This window comes from Manacus candei, unplaced genomic scaffold, assembly GCF_025592945.1.
Source record: "Manacus candei isolate 608988 ecotype Guabito, Panama unplaced genomic scaffold, ASM2559294v1 h1tg000043l, whole genome shotgun sequence".
NCBI lineage: Eukaryota > Metazoa > Chordata > Aves > Passeriformes > Pipridae > Manacus > Manacus candei.
Window position 1 is genome coordinate 4,346,137 of NW_026138091.1, and position 21,820 is coordinate 4,367,956.

The 21,820-nt window shown below is 36.6% G+C and overlaps 1 protein-coding gene across 7 annotated transcripts in view; it reads right to left on the reverse strand.

The window, feature by feature from the left end:
- LGR5 (leucine rich repeat containing G protein-coupled receptor 5) overlaps positions 1-21,820 on the reverse strand; it is an 87,427-nt gene that overhangs the window by 26,582 nt on the left and 39,025 nt on the right. For all 7 annotated transcript variants that reach the window (XM_051795886.1, XM_051795888.1, XM_051795882.1 and 4 more), the window contains 2 exons: positions 11,447-11,518; positions 9,774-9,845 (listed from right to left, as the gene is read on the reverse strand). In XM_051795886.1, coding sequence (XP_051651846.1) covers positions 9,774-9,845; positions 11,447-11,518 — 144 coding nt within the window. The remainder of the gene's footprint in view (positions 1-9,773; positions 9,846-11,446; positions 11,519-21,820) is intronic.

The following is a 21,820-nucleotide window of genomic DNA, read 5'->3' on the forward strand; positions in this document are numbered from 1 at the left end:
TAAATAAGGATTAAATCTACTGAACCTTTTGTAGATGTGGTGATTCAAATATAGGACCATTTATTCACTAGCTTTTGCTGTGTTTTGCTTTTTCACTGTGATTCTTTCGAGGAAAGATTTAAAAGTGTGCTGCAGATTTCCGAAACTTTGTGAAACATCCAGCTGGGGATTTGTACTCCGATACATGTTTTCTGCTTTTAATGTGCTGCAGTGACTTGTACCTTTTTCAGAACATGAAAGCCATGCTCTAAAACTTTTTTTTGAAATGTGTAGAAAGGAGTAATTAAGTGAATGGTGAAAGAGGAATAAGTTTAAGTAGATGTTTGAAAATGCTACAGAGCAAACAGCCACACTCACAGTACAAAGCAGTAATTCTGTACAACCTAAATTCGGTCTGTTTGAGAGAAATGCAACACTCTTTGTGGTGGGCATAATAATCTCTTTATTTAAAGCTTCTTCCTCATTTAAAGTCATGTAAAATGTCAGGACCATTCTATCTCCTGCTCCATGCTGCTCCTACCTACTGCATGAGAACAAATAATGACTGCTAAGTCTCCGTGCCAGGCTGGCAAATAACTGAGACAAGGTCAGTTGGAACAAATTTATAAGGTTCAGTGTCAAAGCCCTTGTACAATTAAATTTTCAGTATAATAACTGACATGGCAGGCAGCAGAGACAGAGCTTCCAAAATAACTCAAGGGTCTGTCAACAAATGGGTAAGGCTGGAAATGTTTAGAAATACTCACATTGTTCCTCCCCTGTTCCCCAGGCAAGAACCATGCTATGCCTGTGTTTTCAAATAAGGTATAATTTGAATGAGTAGATGAGGTTTCTTTGTGTTCAGTCAGAAGTAAATTTCTTCCCTGGGTGATGCTGGTATGTAAACTAAGAAGTTACAGTTGCCTTAGTTTGACAGTTACACTGATTAAAGAATGGAGGCTTTATTCAAACTAAATGTGTTGCAGTGTTGCAGTTAACATCTTGTTCAATAGGAAGCCTGCGTGTGCGTCTCGGATGTCCCTGTTGACTCCACAGGAGTTACTCACAAGATGCCTGGCTGTGTGGCCAAGCCAACAGTCAGTTGTTTGTATGGGACCCTGTGGCTGAAATGGCAGTATTTCTGCTGTCGTCAGTGAGACCAGGATTTTTATCTTACCGATATTTCGTAGCAAATCAAGGAACTGATTTTTTTATAGCTTAAGTTTCCAAATAGAAACCCACCACCGACTATGTAAACAAAACATACAGCACAAAAAGAAAAACAAGACTGCTGTACTATAAATGAAATTCTAAATAGTTGAATTATTGTTTAGATAAAGCTTGGAAAAAATAAGAAAGCTGCAATGATTTGTGCTTCAGGTTCTGTAACTGGATTACATATCCTGCAAGTACTCATAAGAGGTACTGCCTCAAGTGCTCTTTTATTATCTAATCTTTTTTAAATTTCCAAGTACCATTTTCCCTCTTGCAGATATTAAAAGGTTTCAGTAGTGGTTATGTTTCCTGTCATACTGTAGGTAATGAACACTGATGTATAAAGCATTGATCAAAATCACCCTTTTCAGTCAATTGTTTTACATGTGTTGATCAAAGTTTTGGCACTTTCAGAACTAAACCCATTAACTCACAAGTATGACCCTATTTATAACTGAAAATATATAGATAACATGTGGTGAGTTTGAAAGCTGCTATTATATTCCAGAGAGGGCTAATTTAGGGAAACAGAAATACTTGATCTCTTCTGATAGGCAGCATGTAAATAAAGCAGTCACTATGAAATTCACCATGAGCTTACTTAAAATGTCTAAGCCTTTTAAAGCAAATGATTGAGCTATGTGGACTGTAACCCACTAGTGTTTCCTGTGACATAGTGTGAATGCTGTGACTATGTTCACAATTTATGAAAAGATATTGTTCATATAGAATTGTAAACAGGATTCATTTACTGGTACAGGCAAAGGTAGATGTTTGAAAAAGATCTGATTTGCATTTTTTTATCAATTCAATATGAATGGATACTAAGTTTTATGCCAGTAGTACGTTTCTAAGGGAATATACATTTTTTTCCTTTTTCTGCATCTTCTCTCAAAACCAACTACAACATGGGTGTATCTAGCAATCAAGAAATTCCTTAATGACTTTTTAGAGTGCCTTGCTCATTCATTCAGGTTTAAATCAAATGCTAAATATGAGATCAGGAGGTCTTTTCCAACCCGGTTGATTCTATGATTCTGTGATTCCTCTTCTCCTGACCTGGTTCTGTTATGCAGGGAGCCTCAGTCAAGCCTCGCCACAAAGTACAGAGTAACAAAAGGGTTGTGGACAGGCCCTGCCTGGGAAGGGTACCCCAGGCAGGAGAGGGCCACTTGCAGCCCCACCATCTTTGTTAGTCTGTGGGGACACAGACCCCTTCAATGGTTTGTTCACAGGAGTTTGACTATAGTCTCATTTAAGTAATGGCAAGTGACATCTAAACTGGCTCTGAAAAGTGGATGTAATGAAAATATAGCTGGCTACTGTAAGCCATGTTTTTCAAACATGGTCTTTTATGCAGGATATCCTCTTCAGTCCACAGGGGAAAGTGCTAGGACAATTGTAGAAAGCTTATTCCAACACACCAGACCAGCAGTTCTCATAGCTCACTTCTACAGGACTGATACTGATACTGTGTGGCAACAGCAAAACCAAAAAAGACAAGTAATAAGTCACAGTCTACATGCTCTTGTTTCTGTCCCACTGCTCAGTTTTACATGAGGAGGTCTCTGCAGCTCTGGGAGTTTCAATCCTTAGTGTTTCTCCTAATCCAAATGTGCTGCTCAGGTGTTTGGTAAACTTGTATCCAATACAATGGTACAGGATACCAGCACATTGCATACAGCAAAACAGCCAACTGCAACACTATGTTTGTACAAAGATTGGCTCTGATACTGGGTACCTTCAACCCCCACATGTGGGAAAAAGTAGGTGCTAACAGGGGTTGTTGGGTTATCCTAAGAATCTGACTGCAGACAGATCAGGACCCCACAGCTAGATGGGCATGTTTGGTGAGGCTGGAAACACTCACAGGTCCTCAGCCAACTGGCCTGGAGTGACCTCTCCAAGCAAGGTGGCTGTATGCACAGCACATCCTGGGGACATTCCCAGGGGCATGCGAACTGCCAGATGGACCCCAGGAACAGTTCAGGCAATTGCTGGTTGGCACAGATCAAAAGTGTGCCAAGGACCTTGCTACCAGTGCAACAGGATGGATCATGGCCAGAGCCTGGGAGCACTCTGAAGCACTGCTTGCTTTTCTAGGCTGGCTGTGAGTACCACAGTATGCCACTATAGGGCACCCAGGAGGACCTCCTTGGGAATCTAGTGTAAGCCCCCTACTGCTAACTACTCCAACAGCAGCTTCTTGTCCTCCTTCCACCTGTGGTGTATGTCCTGGTGGTTGCAGCCGTGCAAGATGATTTCTGGCTAGCAGTTCTGAGGTTGAAAAATTTGTCTGTCTCTAAGATACGCAATACAAACCCCGTTTTTTGAGATTAGTCATAAGACAGAAAAGAGTCAGATGCCTAGTATCTTCTATTGGATGCAAGGAAACGTCACTCAGTGTCCTGGAATTGCTGATCTAATACAGTCTACTTACAACCCACTTTGAAAGCAACTGGCTGGTTGAGTTAGGGACTGCATCTAAAAAAAAAATAGTAGCAAGAGCATTTTAGGGAACCTTGCACCTCTACCTTTCTCCCCTTGGTTATCAATCAAGAAAAGTGTCTGTGATTGAGAGGGGCAGTCTGACATTGTACTACTGCCGGATGTTTCAGTCCCTCTTCAACTGCTTAGTGCTTGGGACTCTTGCAGCTCAGATGATGAAGATGTGCAATAAAATGAGGAGACTGCAACAGTGAGTTTTGAGACATCTTTGCATATGTGTACAGACACCTTCATAGGTACAAACACCTTTGATTTAATATGTGGGAAATTCTTCTTCTGGGAGTTTGTGGGTACCTGTTGAGGTACCAGGTTTCCTAAGAATCACGCCTTCTGTAGCCTTCATTATCATGGAGTGTGACATGGAAAACCACAACTAAGGTTCCTGTCTTTTCATGAAAACAGTTCTCTTGGGAGAATGTAATTTCATCAAAGTTGTTTGGTCTTTCAACTAAAAATCAGGATTATTAAGCATCAAACTGGAAAAAAATTGTTTCAAGTTAACACTTCTGGGAGGGGGGAGAAGCAGCTTTCTAATTTCAAGCCTGAACTGGAAGCATTTCAGAATTCTGTGCCCTCAAAGTCTTCAACTCTCCTTCAGGTTAAGAATGGAAATTTCTCTTGAAACGTCAAATATTTGTGGGAGTAGAAAGATGACAAAAAATCCATTTTCTGACCTGTTCCAGCCAGATAACTACTGAGGACATCCGAGACGTTTCTAGATAATATTTTGTGTAAAACTTTGTGTCACCATCAGGTGCTCTAAAAATACTGAAACATCTAAAAATAAAATTTAAGCAATCTATAAATTCTGTTAGGAAATTCTAAAACATTTCATTGATGCTATTTTTTTGTTACTTGTAAAGTCCATTTAATTTGCTTACCTAAATTTCAACTTTGCAGGTTGTCAACAGAGAAAAGATGGTTTATTTTTTCCCACTATCAACTGTTCAAAGTGCTTTGGAAAACAGGCTATGTTGTATTCTGCTCTATTTTCTACAATTAAAGTAAAAGTCCTCTTAAATTTCACAGGAATGAAAGCAGGTCGTACAGTAAATAATGCTTGCTTTTAAATGTCCTTGATGACTGGTTTGACACGGGCAGTGAGACATCACATGATTTGTTCTTTATTGTGACTATTTCTGTGTCTTACAATGCAGCGGTAAAAGCTGCTTATTAACAATGATGTCAAAACAAGAAAATAAACAGGGAATGAAGTTTCATCTGTAGTATTCACTGCAAAGGGTTGTTACAATAGTCTCAATAAAAGAAGAGCAGAAGCTTTGCTTTGCCACCTGCAAGGCAAATTACCCTTTCCTCCTTTATTAAGCAACATTTCCTAGTGGAGATCTGCAACTTTTCGGATGCTAGTAATATAAAATTTATATTAAAATGTTCAGGAAAACAGTAAAAAAAATTATGGATATGTCACCAATCCCTGCTTGTTCAAAAATACTGAAATTATATGTCAGTTCTGGTACATAAGGGGTGTAATGACAAGATGATCACTCTAGAGAAACAAAGATACCTATTTAAACAAATACACATATTAAATGAAAAAAGTTGGACAGAAAATAAGCTGTTAATTAAGAACAACTCTTGAAAAAAAATCAATAGCCATACGTAAAAAGTTTTAGACTATACACTGATATTCAAAATCACTAAAAGGTTTCATGATTTAAATGCAGAATGGAGATACTGATGATGTGTGAAACATAAAACCTAGAGATCAGCTGCTTATATTCTGTCCTAAAGAAATACACTTGCTCAAGGTGAGTACTATGGATGGCAGCATTCAAGTGACATTTCAACTGCTACCAACTACTAAGTTGTAACACATCAGTGATTGTGTGTTCTTCCCTTTCAATCATGGTACCTGCAAACTCTTTTGCGCTTGACAGAAATAAAAGCCATTTGAATTGTTAGGACTAGTAATCCAGATAATTTGTGTTCACACTAGATTTCAGAGGAAAATTATAGCCTATACAAGAAGTTGAAGATATCCTTCTGCTCAAAACCACATCTCAAAATCAGCATGGTCTGGTTACTTCCTTAAATCCTATTGCCACAAAGGGAATTGGAGTCCTATCCACACATTATCCAAGCTCTGGTAGCTGAAGTCATTCACTGATCAAAGTAGAACGTCACTGGTTTTGACTCCTGAACTACAAAGACTTTTATAGAATTGGAGAAGATTTTAACATTGTTTAATCCGATTTTTCTGTTTCAGAAAAAAATTGTTCATTTGTTTTGAGGAAACAATATAAAGGTTTTCTCATAGATTTTTGCTGTCAAAGGAAAGTTCACAGATCTTATGGGGTGTTGATTAATTTTTCTGCCCATTTCTCATTTTACAGTATTTATTAAGTAATGTCTGCTGTCTAAAGAAGACCGACCTGTTCCAGAGGTATGTTCAAGCCTTAAGAAATCGATGAATATTTATCACTCAAACTTGTCATACCAGCAATATTAAAACTCGGACAATATAGTGGAAAAAACTGTTGCTTGTTCCTGCAATACATCAGTTCTTATTCTCTATACCACAGGCCATTTAATATCAATTAATGAATCTATCAATATTGATACCTATACTGTCCTCTTTTAGCCTGGAACTAGATAATAAAGAGTGCATAACACCCAGAAATACCTTCTTGTGCAAAAATTTGGGATGATTTTGCATTATGAGTGAATGTGCAAAATTTGCATGTGCATATATATATATATACACACACATATTGTGCACACATGCACGATAAGATATGTATACTACCATAAAAAGGATTTTAACATAATCCTTCACAGAGATCAAGGTAGCAAGGCAGTTGCAATGGCTTGCCCCTCTGCATGACTGCCTTTCTTGAGTAAAACCACAAAGGGCAGAGATTTGAGTCCAGTCACTGGTTTTGTTTTTCACATCTATACTAACCTAAAGCAAAGGGTTAATGAGGCTTTCAGAAATCATGCCACCTGCATACTTACACATAATAAATACAAGAAGTTGCTATCTTATAGAAACTGCTTTTGTGAAGGCTTTTAACCTCTTAATTAAACTCTTGAAAAGACTCCTGCTATTTCAAAGGTTTCAAGAAAGAATTCCTATTGTAAATCAGAAACCAATGCAAAACAACCTTGTGAAAAGAAAATTCCTAGACTATATGAAACAAGAAATTGAATCTGTGCACGCCTTTATCTGACAGGCACAACCCCTTTTAAGCAAACAAAAGAATAATAGTTTTCTTTTCCTCAAAGAGGTCTCTTTTGCCAGTGATCATTTTTCAGGTGATAGTAGTTTTTCTGTACAATCCTGTATCACTCCATCTTGGGTCTGCTAGACAGCTGTTTAAATGCTTCTACTGACCATTCCTATTCTCCCTCTGTTTTAATTCAGTCACAAACTAACAGTCCTTTACATGGACTGCACAAACTCTGGTTTGCTTCAACTTCTTCACCCAAAGAAAAAAATATTTACAACAAAGCCTGAGCAAAACTGTCATTTTGTTTAGAAACTGTACCAAAAACTCTTTCAGAGCAACAAAGCAACTCTTGTTGGCTTGGCTTATCTTGTTTTGGTCCAGAATGTGTATAGAGTGATGTGATCTCAGCGAGATTTTTTTTTTGTTTGTTTAGCAGAAAGAAAACCTAGTATAGTCACTAGACCAGCATTTTCTCATGACTTTTCCAAAGATCAAAGGAAAGAACTGTAACCTCAAAAGTATACGGCTGAGATATTTGTCTGTGTCTGGTCAATAAAGAAAAAAGGCACTTGACCAAATAACAATTAGAAGATAATTAATTCTTAGGGCTGTTTCACCTTTAGAAACCTTAACAAATGCTTATCTATTATGCAGGTAAATTTTGTTCAAGACGGACATAAGAACCTGGGAACTAATACAGTATAATGTGTGCCTGTGCAGTGGTAAGTCATACACAGGTGACATAATTTTGCTGAAAACACAAAAATCCATTAATTTCATTCATTCTGTTCTCCAGAGCTTGGCCGAACTGAACGTATGCCAAATATGTTAGCCTTCTCATGGAACTTCTTTATACACACAGAAATGAAGAGTATGTTTATCGTAGTACAATTCCCAATCAACACATCTTAAATCTAAATAGACTGGTACAGATGCACCAGCTTTGTACAGATGCTCACTCTATCCTTGTCGTGGTTAGACTCTTACTAGTGATGTTGGTGATCAGTGCACACTGTAGTAATATTTTCTGTAATAGCTATTTGAACTTAAAGACTGAATTCCCCATTTAGATCTTGGAACTTTTTAGGATAATAATTTTATTTGAGAGTAATTCTGTGACATTATAAGGTGATCAACTAAGGCAGAGAGAAGAGGCAGCTGACATCTTCCTCTGACCAAAGAACTGCTTCTCTGTTTCCAATCATCTAGATATTTTATGCTGCATATTCAAAATCAGTAGATCCTTTAGAAAATTTAGGGGTTTTTATTTTATTTATCAGGTGACAATGCAAGTCTGTGGATAATTCAGAAACTAACTCTATTTACTGCATCCTGTGTTGAGACAGCACAAGGGTCTTTGTGGTTTCAAAATGCGAATTGCAAGTGCAGCAGAAGGAACTCATGATACCCAGTTGACTGCACAAGAACATGGCAGAGGAAGTTCAGTATAGATAGGTGTCAAGAGAGGCACTTAGGGAAAAGGCAATTCAAACTTTACAGGACAAGCTCTTGAGTAGCTACTAACATGCTAGAAAGAGGTCCTGCAGTTGTAATAAGTATGAAAATAACAACTTGGCATTCAGTAAAGGTTAAAAAATAAAAAAAACCCAAAGTTTTGATAGTTAGTAGGAAAGCAAACAAAAAAGTGTCCATAATTGCCCTCTATAAATCCATGGTATGCGAGCACTTTAAACATGCTATGCAGGGCTTATCCCTCCTTCACTTCTCTCAGATCAAATACACGAGAACTGAAAGAAAGTTCAGTAAAGTGAAAAGGACGAACAGAGGAATGGAAGAGCTTCCACATGAGAAACAATCCTAACAGCCTACACCTGAAAAATTGACTAATGGAGATACAACAGAGGTGTATAACTCTGGTGTACATCAATAGAGAACTGCCGTTTCCACTTTCTCCTGCTGCTGCATTTAGAGAACATCAAATATGGTGAAGATCCAAGGAAATAACAGAAGGTACTTCACCATGCTACACTGGCTAGCTGATCAGCAGACATGCTGCCACAAAAAATCATGAGTGTTTCACTGGCTCAAAAAGCAACTGTACCAACTCATAAAAGAAAACTCTGGGGAGTTACCAAAGCCACAATAGGCTCAGTGAGTCCTTGAGTGCAAATTTCTGGCAGCTGGGACAGTTTACCAAAGTAGTACTATTATATTCTTTGCTGGACTTTCCAGTTTTCCTTTAGTATCTGTTCTTGAAGGCTCAATGCTGGGCTAGGTCAGCTTTTAGCACAACCTGATACAACCATCCTTATATTATGGAGTAGAAGCATATCAGAAATAATTTCGTTAATACTACGAAGCAGCCAATCTTCACTCCTGGTCTAGCAGTTTTGGCAGGAGTTCTGTTAAAACTGAAGCTCATGGACTGAGTCAGCACACACAGTCAAGAACTATAAATACAGAGACCTGCCAGAAGCACAGAATATAATTAAGCATCTTCTAGCACACTTTGTTTCATGAGCTAATAGTGTTTTCCACACTGCTTAAAAAGAAAAAAATTACACCAAATGAAAAAAAAAACAAGGGAGTCATTTGGGATTCTTTCTCTTCCCTGGCAAAGAATCTTAACAAGAAACTGTGTTCGGGACAAAAAGCATTGCAGGCCAAAGAGTGTCTTTTCAGATGGTGAGCCAGTTTATAATGCTGCGAAGAAGCTGTCAGTGTCAGGAAATTACTGGAACGAAATCAGTCACTTTTGATGCTTAATTGAGAGTACAATTCTCTTGAAAAGCAGCTCACGGAGAGTTAAAAGAAAAAGTTGATTCAGCACATTATTAAGTGATATTAACAGATAATTAATAGGTAACCATACATTACTGTTCATGCAAGGTTGCAAGTTGATTTCTCAGGTATACTCACAGAGACTGCAGGCTGCGCAAGTTCTGGAGTGCTTCAGTAGGAACCTGGCGTAGCTGGTTATTCTGCAGCATCCTACATTTTGAGTAGCACAAAACCCAGAATCAACACAGTAAAGACAATTTCTTTCTATTGCAAATTTTCTTCCAAGCTTACCTCTTTTGTAGTAGTTCTACTTTCAGATTACAAACAAAGGAAAGCTACACAAATACTCCAGTTCCCTGACCCTGTCAAAAGCCCGCCCTCTTCAAAGCAAACAAATACCTGTAGCATATTAGCTTTGTTAACAGCTAGATAACAGCTTTGAGTAGAATTTTCAAAGCAACTGAGAAAGTTAAAAGAATAAATCTGATTTTCTTTCAATAGGGCTTAAGCTCCTAATTGCCTCAAGTGACTCTGAAATTTTCATTCTCATGTACCAATTTTGTTTTCCTTCTGAAGTGATTCTATTCTGATAAAGCTGTGAAGGACTGACCCTTGAAATCCTTACCCAGGAAAATGCTACTATGGCAAATGTAACTTTTAACTGTATGAGGAATTTATGATTTGGTCTGAAGAAAATTTGATCTCTATAAAAACTGCTTTATTTTTTTCAGTGAAATAGATTTTCTCAAACTGAAGGTTGCTAGCAACGACCTGACAAATCTGTTTTCTGAAATATCACATCGTTTAGCTTGCAAAGATTGAAAAATCACTTTTCATTCCTAAATAATCTTTTTCTCCCTTTGAATATGGTTTCATTCACACTACCTAATATCCTTGTTTGGACCAACTCCTACACATATAAAAGAATTCTATGTGGATAAATCTGAAGCAGTACATGCTGCCTTCAAAATGAGGCATACTCAATGGGAGACTAGAAAAGAAATAATTTTTGGCAGACCTAAAGCTCCTTGGGCCAACAAGAGCTAGAGCTCATCAACTGAAAAGAAGATGGAATAAGAATCTCTTCATACTTCTTTTCCAGTTGTGTATTTTTTCAGTAGAGTTTCGTATACTCTTACAGTAGCATCAGGCATGGTTTGACACTGCCTAGGAGGTTGGTGTTCTTGCTAATAATACAATTTCTGTGAATTTTACATAGGCGAAGATCCCCTCTAGTGTAATCCCCACTGTGGTATGTGGCCTGCTAATAATTTTAGTAACTGTATGAGCAACGTATTACTCCAAATAATACAGGGTTTTGTAATATTTTTTATAATTTATCCAATAGTCATTACATTGTAAAGAGCAAGATATGAAATATGGACTGCACTGTAAATTACATTGTGTTCTACAGTAATGTTTTTTACCCCCCGGCTCTCAAGAAAAGGAAAAGGCAATTTAACCCCAGTTTTGTGTGATCATGAAAAGTTCACTTGAAATCAGAACTTTGAGACAATTGAAGAAACTATTAACTGAACCAATTTTTACCTTTGATATTGTACAGAGACATCTACTTGATGAGCAAGTTGTTTTTAGAATGTCATTAATGTTTTCCAACCTTTGTTTAGGATATTTTCTATATGAAAAAACAAAGATTTAATGATGTTCATATGTATCTTCACTTCAATTGAATTGTTCAAAGTGAGCTGATCGAAATATGTAATTTACTCGATCAAAACTTCACTGGCTAATTAGTTCCCTGGAGCATTTAGGAAATCAGAAATATATCAAACAACACACAGTTTACTTACAGCACTTTAAGACTGAAAAGGCCAGCAAATGCTCCCTTAGGAATGTATGTCAAGCCATTTCCTGCAAGACGTCTGCAAAGTTTGAAAAAGGAAAAGAAAAAGAGTGAATACTTTTTTTTCTCTTCATGTGGAATTAATTTGGTTGTTAAAAAGTGCAACACAGCTATGTTTGAGCAACCAATGCCAGAGACAGTAGTTGAAGAACCTAGTTTTGTCATTAATACACATTTTAAAGAAAAAAAAAAGACAATTCTTTAACTGCACAGTTGATCCACTGACAGATGGACTGCAGAAGAAAAGAACAATTTCATAGCAAATTGTCCTTATGGTTTAGGATGCACATTGAATGAATTCTTCATATTGTTTTTAGAGGTTAGAGCAATCCCAGCAACTAAAATACAGACCTACTGACAACAATTAGCATCATAGGATTTACAGACATGCACTTTGTGTAATTGTGCATGTATGATGTCCGACCACATTTAACTCATCTGCACTAATATAAAAATAGATCCATATAGTAATGACCACAGTTCATTTTAAAATAACTACACATAAAACTGCTGTACCAGTGGAATAATAGTTTTCCTGTGAGCAGTTGTGTAATAAGCTGGCAAAAAGTATTTGCTGAAATTTGTAGGGCTTTTGTCCCTACTTCTATTGCATCTTCCTCTCAGAATGCCTGAAAGTATTTTACGGACCTAGTTAAGTACAACAAATACCTCTGTAAAGCATGTTACTCTTACCAAAAAAAGGCTGCATTCTGTAAGGTTTTTGTTCAGGAAAGGGATAATCTATTCGATACAAAATAATGGCATTTCCATGTTCTGGCCCTCAGGAAAGAACATAGGATTAGTTCCAGGAAATGCCTTAGGTACCAAGCTGCCAGAGAAGAACCTACAGGACTGATTTAGAATCATAGAATCAGCCAGGTTGGAAAAGATGTCTGAGATCAATTCCAACCCTTGATCCACTACCACTGCAGTTACTAGACCATGGCACTAAGTGCCACATCCAGTCTCATCTTAAAAACCTCCAGCGACAGACAACCCACCACTTCCCTGGGCAGCCCATTCCAATGCAGGATTACCCTCTCTGTAAAGAATTTCTTCCTAATATCCAACCTAAACCTCCCCTGGCAAAGCTTAAGACTATGCCCTCTTGTCTTACTGATAGTTGCCTGCTCCGAATATTTTTCAATTTGGAAAGACCTTTCACTAATTTTGCAGACAGTGATTAATTCTATCTTATATGATATTTCTCTGCTAATGCAGCAGCAGATCATGCTCATCATGTACAGCCCTACATATTTCAGTAGAGGGTTACATAAAGTATATCACAAATGCATGTATGTCCTTGTAGTTCTCTCACAAAGCAAACTGACATTGTCAGAAAAGGTAGACACCTGGCAACAATTATTTTAGATGTAGTGACGTTGTCTGACCTTCATTTACCATAGTAAATGCTTTCTTATGATGGCTATTTCATGATTTACTGTGGAACAAGTTCTGGAAAAGCGCCTATCTATTCCCAAGATGTTTCTCGAAACCACTTCTGAACACTGGCACAATAGTAGCATCTTTCCAGCCCACTGGAATTTCCTAGCATTGTAGTATTCTGTAAAAATCGGGAAAAATTATTCATTTGCATAATTGTCTAATTCTTTCAATATTCTTGGATAAAATTTAGTACATCAGTTCTTTAAGGCATGCTGCAAAGCTCATTAAGTTCAGGTTATTTGTTCCTGATAATTTTTAATGTCTTCCTTGCAGCATTTTCTTACTGTGTTTCTATTCTCAGCTTTGGCATAGGGGAAAATTAATCCCTTTGTTGACACTACACTATATATCAAGTATCTACCAGCATCCACTTTTCTCCACCTCAGGGATTTTGTTTTCTATTATCCTAAATTATTTGAGGGAAGTTTCCCAGCATTTTTCTGAACTTTGGATATACTTTGGGTAGTAATTTTAGTCTGAATGGGTAAATATAATTTCCCTGAACAAATGAGAATGGACATAATATCTGTCTCCATAGTTGAGTATTTAGGTAATGATTTCAGAGAGCAGGAATGAAATAGTTTGTTTATAGCATTTATGTAACCAAATGTCTGGCTTTTATTATTTGAACAACTTTGAATTCCCATTTTTGAAAGTTAATTCTTTTATTTCAAGTATTTCTGACATTATTTTACAAATACCTTGTTATTTTAAAAATATCTCATTACATACACTCAGGTTTACATGTATCACATCTGTTTAATGAAAAAGTAATCAAAAAGGATCACATTTTCTGGGCTATATTATTTTAGATTTAGATTTTACTTGCAGTGCTTTGAATAATCTTGCAAATTAATGGAGGCTGGACAAGTTTACAGAGAAGTGCCACGTCTCCTTCAGTATCTGCCAGAGCTGGAGTCAAGATACTAGGATACCTTTAGCTTAGGCATTGGCTATGTTTTTATTCTATTGCATGTTTCTTCATAAGAGATGTAAGAAACCCACAGAAAGCTCCAAAAATTATCAGAAACTTTTTTTTGTTTTCCTTTCGTTGTCTGAAAAGAAAAACTTCATCAGATTGAAGCAAATAAATATGAGGTTGTAACTGAGAACAGTCAACTATTTCCTTTATATTTCTAATACAGTAATTCTTCTTTGCCAACTAAAAACAGCTTTATGTGTGGATGTTTTCTGCACCATGACAAGCCTTTCCTGGCACCAAACATCTCCTCATTACCTGATGGGAAGGAAGGTGAACTCGAAACACTAAAAAGTCTTCTCTGTACAGATAAAAAACCGTGGCCTTTAACAAAGAAAGCACCTTTCCACTGACTGTGGAAAGAACCTGTGGCAAATCTAACCCAGCTACTTCTCACTGTCTGCAGCAGACAGTGCTAGTACAATATGGGTAGTGGCTGCTTTTCTTCTTTGCCTAAGTAAAATCTAGTCCAGCAAATGCTGAACAAGCATCTGTGAAGCGTATTTCAAAATCTAGTAGTATCAAACCTATAGCCAGGACATGAAAGGAAAGTAATTGTCTCCTTTAGAAAAAGCATATGTTTACACTGATTAATATTCATGTCGTGTTCTAACAGGATTAGGACAATGGAATTTTCTGGAACAAGTTACTGATCAACTCTTTCAAGGTGCTGAAATGCAGGAGAATAGATGACACTCTGGATAGTGATACAGGTCAACATATGATGGGAATAAACAGTGTGAAAGGAGTCAAGCTCCACTATTAAGAAGAGAAAATGCAGTGAAATCTCTTGTAATTCTATTTCAGAACAGATACAGTTAAATACAAATTCATTACGCTCAAATTTCTGATAAATATTTTGGATTCTTATTATTATCCCAGTAAATTATAATATGAACACCAAACTGACTCAATGTTTCTAGACTAGTGCCAGTGCATGTTCTTTAATATAGATTAGGTTATATATCATTGCATCACTTGTGTTGCATTATATTTAATCAGTTCTCACATAGTGCAATATCCTATATAGAATGTAAAGATGAGTGCAATATGAAATCATTCTTCAACTATGCAAAGATACAGAGGGATTTCTACAAAAATAATTCTGTGAACGACTATCCTGCCTTGATGTCTCTTTGACTCTGCATTTTACTTCTGTTCACTAACTGGTTTGCTGATTTTATTTAAGGAACGAGAGCAAGGCCTGCACATGCTAAGAGAATGCTATCATGAATATGTTTATATATATATATATATGTATAAAAATTTATATTTATGAGTAGATTAACATCAACAGAGTCACAATTCAGTCAGTTTTATATTTGCCTGTTTTCTTGGAAAACAGAGGTTCTATTTATAATTTGCTACATTGTATACTACAGCTAAAAAACTCTCCAGACAGAAAACTGAACAGGGATCATACAGAAGAACCTAAAAATTGTTGAAAAAAAATAATCTTTGCTTTTCTGAATAGAAATTGGAACTACAGAAGGCCTGAGACAGTGAAAAACCGCAACAGATGGGACAGTTCTGCTGCTATGTGGTACCTTTCTGAATTTGGTGCTAAAACACTAGCATGTGATGTAGAAAATTCTATTAAAATTCATGTAATCATGACTGTGTCTTTTTTATCTTGTGTAGATAAGAAACTCTCTTTTGTAATTTGAAACTTCTTAAAAGTCTGATCTGCCTCTCCAAATGCCATAATAGTTCTGAATAACTGATAAAGATCCGTGGTGAAATACCAGTCTCATTGATGCCTGTGGAAAAATTTGTGCTGACACAAGTAGAAATAGGACTCTCATTTGCATCCTACCACAGTATCATACTTGCCAGCACTTGTCTCTGAGGAGCTGCACCAACAGCACTACTACCAATCCTAAAACTATTATCCCAATTTCTAAGGAAGGAAATGGCTGCCTGGGGAGGAACATGGAAGTATAACAAGAAAACATAAATTTCCAAATCTTTTTCTAAAACAACTTGTTCTGATATAAAAAACTGTCTTTGTTCAAGGAAGAATTACCAATCTTGAATCTTGCTTCAATTTTTTTTACTGACAAACTATATCAAAGATACAGAAACACAACACATATATATTTAGTCCTCCTATATAAAAGTATAGCCACTATATAATTTATATATTTCTATGACCATAATTTTCTTCGGCTTGCATATACATCAACAAATAGGTAACATGAAATGTTCCTTCTTCTTACATTTAAAAAAGCTCTGACAAAATGGACATTCATCCAGCACTTACTGAGTGTCAACTAAAATTCTAAGATGAGTTTAATTTTATATTTATTAATGACTATTCTCAGACCGATGCAATAGGAATGCATGAATTAATGGGTGATTAATTACAGAGTAAATAACTAATGTGTGACATCAACATATATTTCAACTTTTTTTTTAAGAATTACTATGTTAGACTTGGAATTTAAATGTTAGTCTGTATGTCAATTATCTTTTTATATTTCAATCTGTTGTGTTAATTAAAACTTATTATAGCAATATAAAAAGAAACGTAGGTCAAATGATATATTAAAAAATCTGATGCTCAGAGATATCAAAGAAGAAAATGTAAAGATATTCTCCTTTCTTTAAAAAAGGGGAGGGGAGTGTGCAAGTTATAATTGTGCTGTATATTATATTTATTGCTACTTACAATTTAGTTGGAAATTCAAATATAACACAGTCTGCTCTTGCTTTAGGGCCTAATTGCCTTTTAAAATGCATGTGCCAAATTCTCATAGGATGTAAACTGGAAGAACTCCAACTGACCTAAAGCAGTTGGAATTAAATCAGTGTGTATTTGATCTTGAGCTGGCTTTGATAAAACAGATTTTTGCCAGTTAAGGATATGGTCTAAAACGTGCTATTTCTTTCTCCATGTATAAAAGGCAGAGACTCTTTCTGTACCTGGCATGAGTGTGATCTGGTAACTGCTAGAGACAACTGATCTCTCCATTTGTGAAGCTCTCCCTAGCCAGCGCTAAGAACAAGCTGCTTTGTTCTTCTACAGGACTCCAACAGGACCCTTCTGCTCAACAGGTATCCAAGAAACTGCCTTCCAATTGCTGCAAGGCCAACCGTCTGGAGGGAGCCTAACATCAGCCAGGAAATCCCACACTGATTCCCAGACCCCATGGATACAACTAATAAAAGGCATTCCTTCTGTGTTTGAAGAATATTGTCACCAAATCACTACTTTCAGAACAACCTTAAAATTGTTAAAATTTCTTTCTCACTGTTTAAATGTTACATCAAGATGGAGCATTAAACGGTGGATCATACATAACCCATTTCCTAAGTTGGGTCTTCCAAGTGTCATTTACACTTCTGATGCTGGTTTTCAATTTATCCCAGTAGTGTCAGTATCACCAGAAAGGGTAGGAATTAATAACAACAATCATTAATAGCAGGAACTGGTTGAAGTGTACTGCAGTACAACACACCATGATCACACTGTCAGCAATGAAAAATGTGTTAGCTGTTTAGTCATTTCAGTGTGACAGACAAAGAACACAAACAGTGTAGATCCAAGTTTTGAGGTTGCTGCTGTTATCCTGAGTGGTACAATGAGGCAGCACCAATGAACTACTGGAGAAATCACTGCTACTCCTGTTGGGAAATTCAGAAAAACAACTTAGAAGTTGATTTTACTGTGCTTGTGAACCTATCAGATATAAATGTCATATGTGCCAAATTCCTTAGCCATAATCCTAAGCAAGTGAAAAATTGACCCATGTAAGTACCAAAAGTGGTCACTGCACTGAAGTCAAGCAGTCTACAAATTGGCTGAACTTCCACTGATAAAAAAAGGAAATTATTTCTGCATACTTGCTACTGCAGCACACACGGAATGTGTAAGAATTAAATTAAAATCCTGCCTCAGGATCTATAGATATATAGCATGCTTCACCTTGGTCTAATTAAGTATAATGTCACTATCTGTATTGATCGCAAAACACAAAACGTTCTTCCAATGACTCTGTTTGATGTTCTAAACTAGTTCCTAATGAATATTGCTGGATAATAAATTACAAGTTCCAGAAAGCACTTATAAGCTACAAGCCAAAAATAAACTTCAACAGATGCTCAATAAGAGTAACGCAGCAGCGCCTACAGGATTTCTTGGATATCAACCTAGAACATTTATTGTTTCTGCTTTCATGCATATCTGACTCTTCACTCCTCTTCTGTTTTCTTCCTTCCCCACCGCCTCCCCTTCTTTATACCACAGATGCACAGCAGCTCCAGTGTCAAGGCTGCTCCATGCAATTTGCACTAACATTTCCAGAATAATTGTCTGTCAGCACAAGCTATTCAACAAGCAATGCAAGCAACTCTGATTTAGCATTTACTCTGTGTTGTTCTTTTTTTCTGTTTTTTTTTTTTTTTTTTTTTGTTCCTCATCTTGTCATTCTTGGTAAGACAGCAAAAAGGGCAGTTTGGAGGATGTCAGGCTGACACATCCACATGGGCGAGTTCTTTGTTGTTACTCACTTTGGTGGCATCAAAGGGACAGCAACAAAGGCAGTGACAGCTCCAGAACATCAGGGCCCTTTTTTGTGGGTGTAAAGGTTACAAATTGTTAGCTCATACAGCAGGATCTTCTGTGCTCAGGTTTGTTCTTTCCTAGTAAACTAAAACTTTGCAAGCAAACACTAGGGGAGAAAACTATTGTCATTGTTTCCTGCTGATTAATTAGGTAAATATCTTCTTACTGTTTTTAGTGGTGTACAGTTAATTTCAAGAAAACTGGTGCACATTCCTCTGTCAGGATTTAGAGTGCAGCTCTGTATTAAAGCAAAGTTGGGAAACTACAGTCCCGAGGCATGAACAAAGTTTATTACAGCAACAGAATTTACAATGCGCCAATTGCTGGGCTGGTGACAGGCACCTCTCACTGAAAAACACCGCATATCGAACACAGTGCCATTGTCTGATCTATATGTATGCACACATGAAGTGAAGAAACCGAATTCATAATTCATAGGAAGAAACTGAATTCACAACTTATGTGTTAAATTGTGCACAGCTCTGATATGATCTATGGGATCATGTCACTTAGCAGTGAAAAGTTCTTGAAACTTTAGTTGATGGAGGTGACACAAGCCAATTTCTACCAGGAACAGCTCTGCTAAACCCTGCTGTGCAAGAACTGTAAAACTGGTATTGAAGTGACATTGGAATGTGTGGACAGTTTGAGACCAATGGATGACACTCCATTTTTACTTCAGTTCTGCAGCTGCAGGCATTTCTACTTTCTTGCCTTGGAGGTTTTCAAATTTCTGCAGCTTAATCTCTGGGAAAGATTGTAGTATTTAACTGTATTGTTCCAAGACTGTTGAAGTAAATGACAAGATTCCTCACTTGCTCAAAAAATTTTTGGACTATGGCTGCAGCATTTTCATGTTTTACACCAGCTTACTTAACAGTAAAAAGTACAGAATTTGTTTTCAGAGCTAGTCACAATGTGCCTGCACCAGCACAAAAATAAAGACTGTACAGGACCCCCAGGAGCAAATGCTCTCAGTTTTCAAAGACCAGAGATCTCAGTCCCACTGCTCAGAGTCTGTGGGGAAAAGAATACCTAATTCCCATTAACAGCTTTGAAAACCTCTTTGTAGGAAGAAAGAGCAAACACAGAGAGAAGTGAAAGGAAAAAAATAAATAAGAACAGATGGCAATGGATCATGCCTGGTAATGTAGGACTTCATTTATACAGGAGCCTCTTAACCAATTCTGCAGTATAAAGGTATTTCAACACAAATAATGGTAAGATTCACAGAATACATCTATTATATATTTTATCTGTAATTCTGCACTTCCATATTACAGTAAAATGTACTTTTAAAGGTACTTCTGCCTGACTTCCATAATAATGCCAAGATCAATCTGAAAAACTTTGTAGATACATATTAAATTCCTTTAAAGATTATTTTAAAATAATCACGTGGGTGTCCAAAAATGCTCTTGCACCTGTATGTAAATTGCAATTAATTAAGGGTGACTTCATTGCTTGATTTTGTGAAAAAGAAGTTATTTGGGACTGTCCTGCTCTGTAGTAAAGTAATTGTAATATAACAGTCTTTTGTTGTTGTTTTACTAAAACACTTATATGAAGTTCCCGAAAAATAGCAATTTACTAAAAATCACTTGGAGCTTTGCTTATCTGTGGAATGTTCCTGTGTTTAAAATTAAAGTAAAAGCCTTATATATGTGCATGCGTGGGTGTCTGCACATATATTTATGCATATGTATGTATATGTGGATATATATATAGCTGGAGAGATTTTACACTTAGGTCTGATTCAAATAGCCTTAAATTTTTATTGGCTTTCTTCCTCACTTTTGAGACATTAATTTATAAAATAAAACAGTTTCAGGCACTGCTTTGAAGTGTTGCTAATCACAAAATGTTAGGCCTACACTCAGATGTAGCAGACTCTAAAATTCTTAAGAGTCTCACCCTGGGTAAGTCTTTATGCTCTTTAAAAAACCTTTTTTCCATGTATTACTCTCATTCCCTGCTCTATTAGTAAAGGCATTCTATGCATATTGTAAAATGACATGTCACATGTCTAGAAATAATCCTCATGAGACTAAATCTTGGACTTGGTCAGACTGATAAATATCTGCAGTTATTTTGAATTTATAATGAAGAATTTAACTTAATGGTGTTGTACAAGTTCATGCAGAGCACCTTGCTGATAATCAAGCAGCTGAAGCATATTTCTTTCTTGGTGGGAGCTCCATCATACATGCTTTAAGAAAAAATTAGGCCTGAAAGGTCCAACATTTTCACAAATAAAAGATCTTGCTCAGAACTAAACTTTTTGGGAGTTAGAAAGTTCAATGTTTTCCAAAATTTTCAGAGGAACGTGCACCTCAGAAATACAGCATACTGTCAATATGTTGTACTTCAGTGATCATAGTCTTTGGTTAAGAATAAATACCAGGCATGATCATCAGGTTTGCAAGAATGCTGTGTGCAGAGATGTCTAACCTTGACTGTAATGTAGATCACATTCAGCATGGAAGTTCACAACTGGCTGAACAGACCTGGCTTATATATCACTGCTTTGGAGGGAAAACAATTGGTCTAACTGTCTTAATAGAATCTCAGTTCTTTTGGGGTAATGACTTATTAGTATGGCCAAACTGGGTATCCAGGATATAACATCTAAGCTGAAACTTAGGTGGATCATTCATTGGCTTTTATCAGATTTTTGAACCAGATCCCTAATAGAGGTACTAGTAACACTTTTTTCAACACTTAAAAACCCTAAAAAATGCATTTTAAGCTCCTGCTGTTTTTGAAGAGCAGACAGACATTGCTAAAATTCATTTTAATTTTATGGAACATTGCTTTGGTAAAGATCTCATAAAATCTTATTTTAACAATGTCTGTGTTACAGGTCAAGTTATATTTTTCAATAGCACCTTTTAACTGAGCCACATAAACAAAACACAGAATTCCCAGGTAAGCTAGAAAAAACCCATCATATGGCAATGCCTGGATGGGAAAAATAATTTTCGTATATAAAATCACTGCTCAGAAATTAACATAGGGGAGCATGAGAACAACAATGGCTGTTACCCCCTACTTCAAAGTTGAATATCCAGTTCCCTTTCCATTGCCTATAATTTTTTTCCAAGTAATACTAGGCTGAATTGTAATGTATGTCTCTGAACACCAAAGAATCTCTCAGCACAACAAGAGGAGGTAATCAATTGCCTCACATCTCCAAAGGCTTCAGTTTTCCATGCTTATTTTAAAAGGGAATACAAACTGGAAGGGTTTCACAAAACAGCATTAAATTAATGAGAAATGGAAATTGTTGGCTTGTGCAAAACAAATAGAAAGGTTGACTATGTATATGT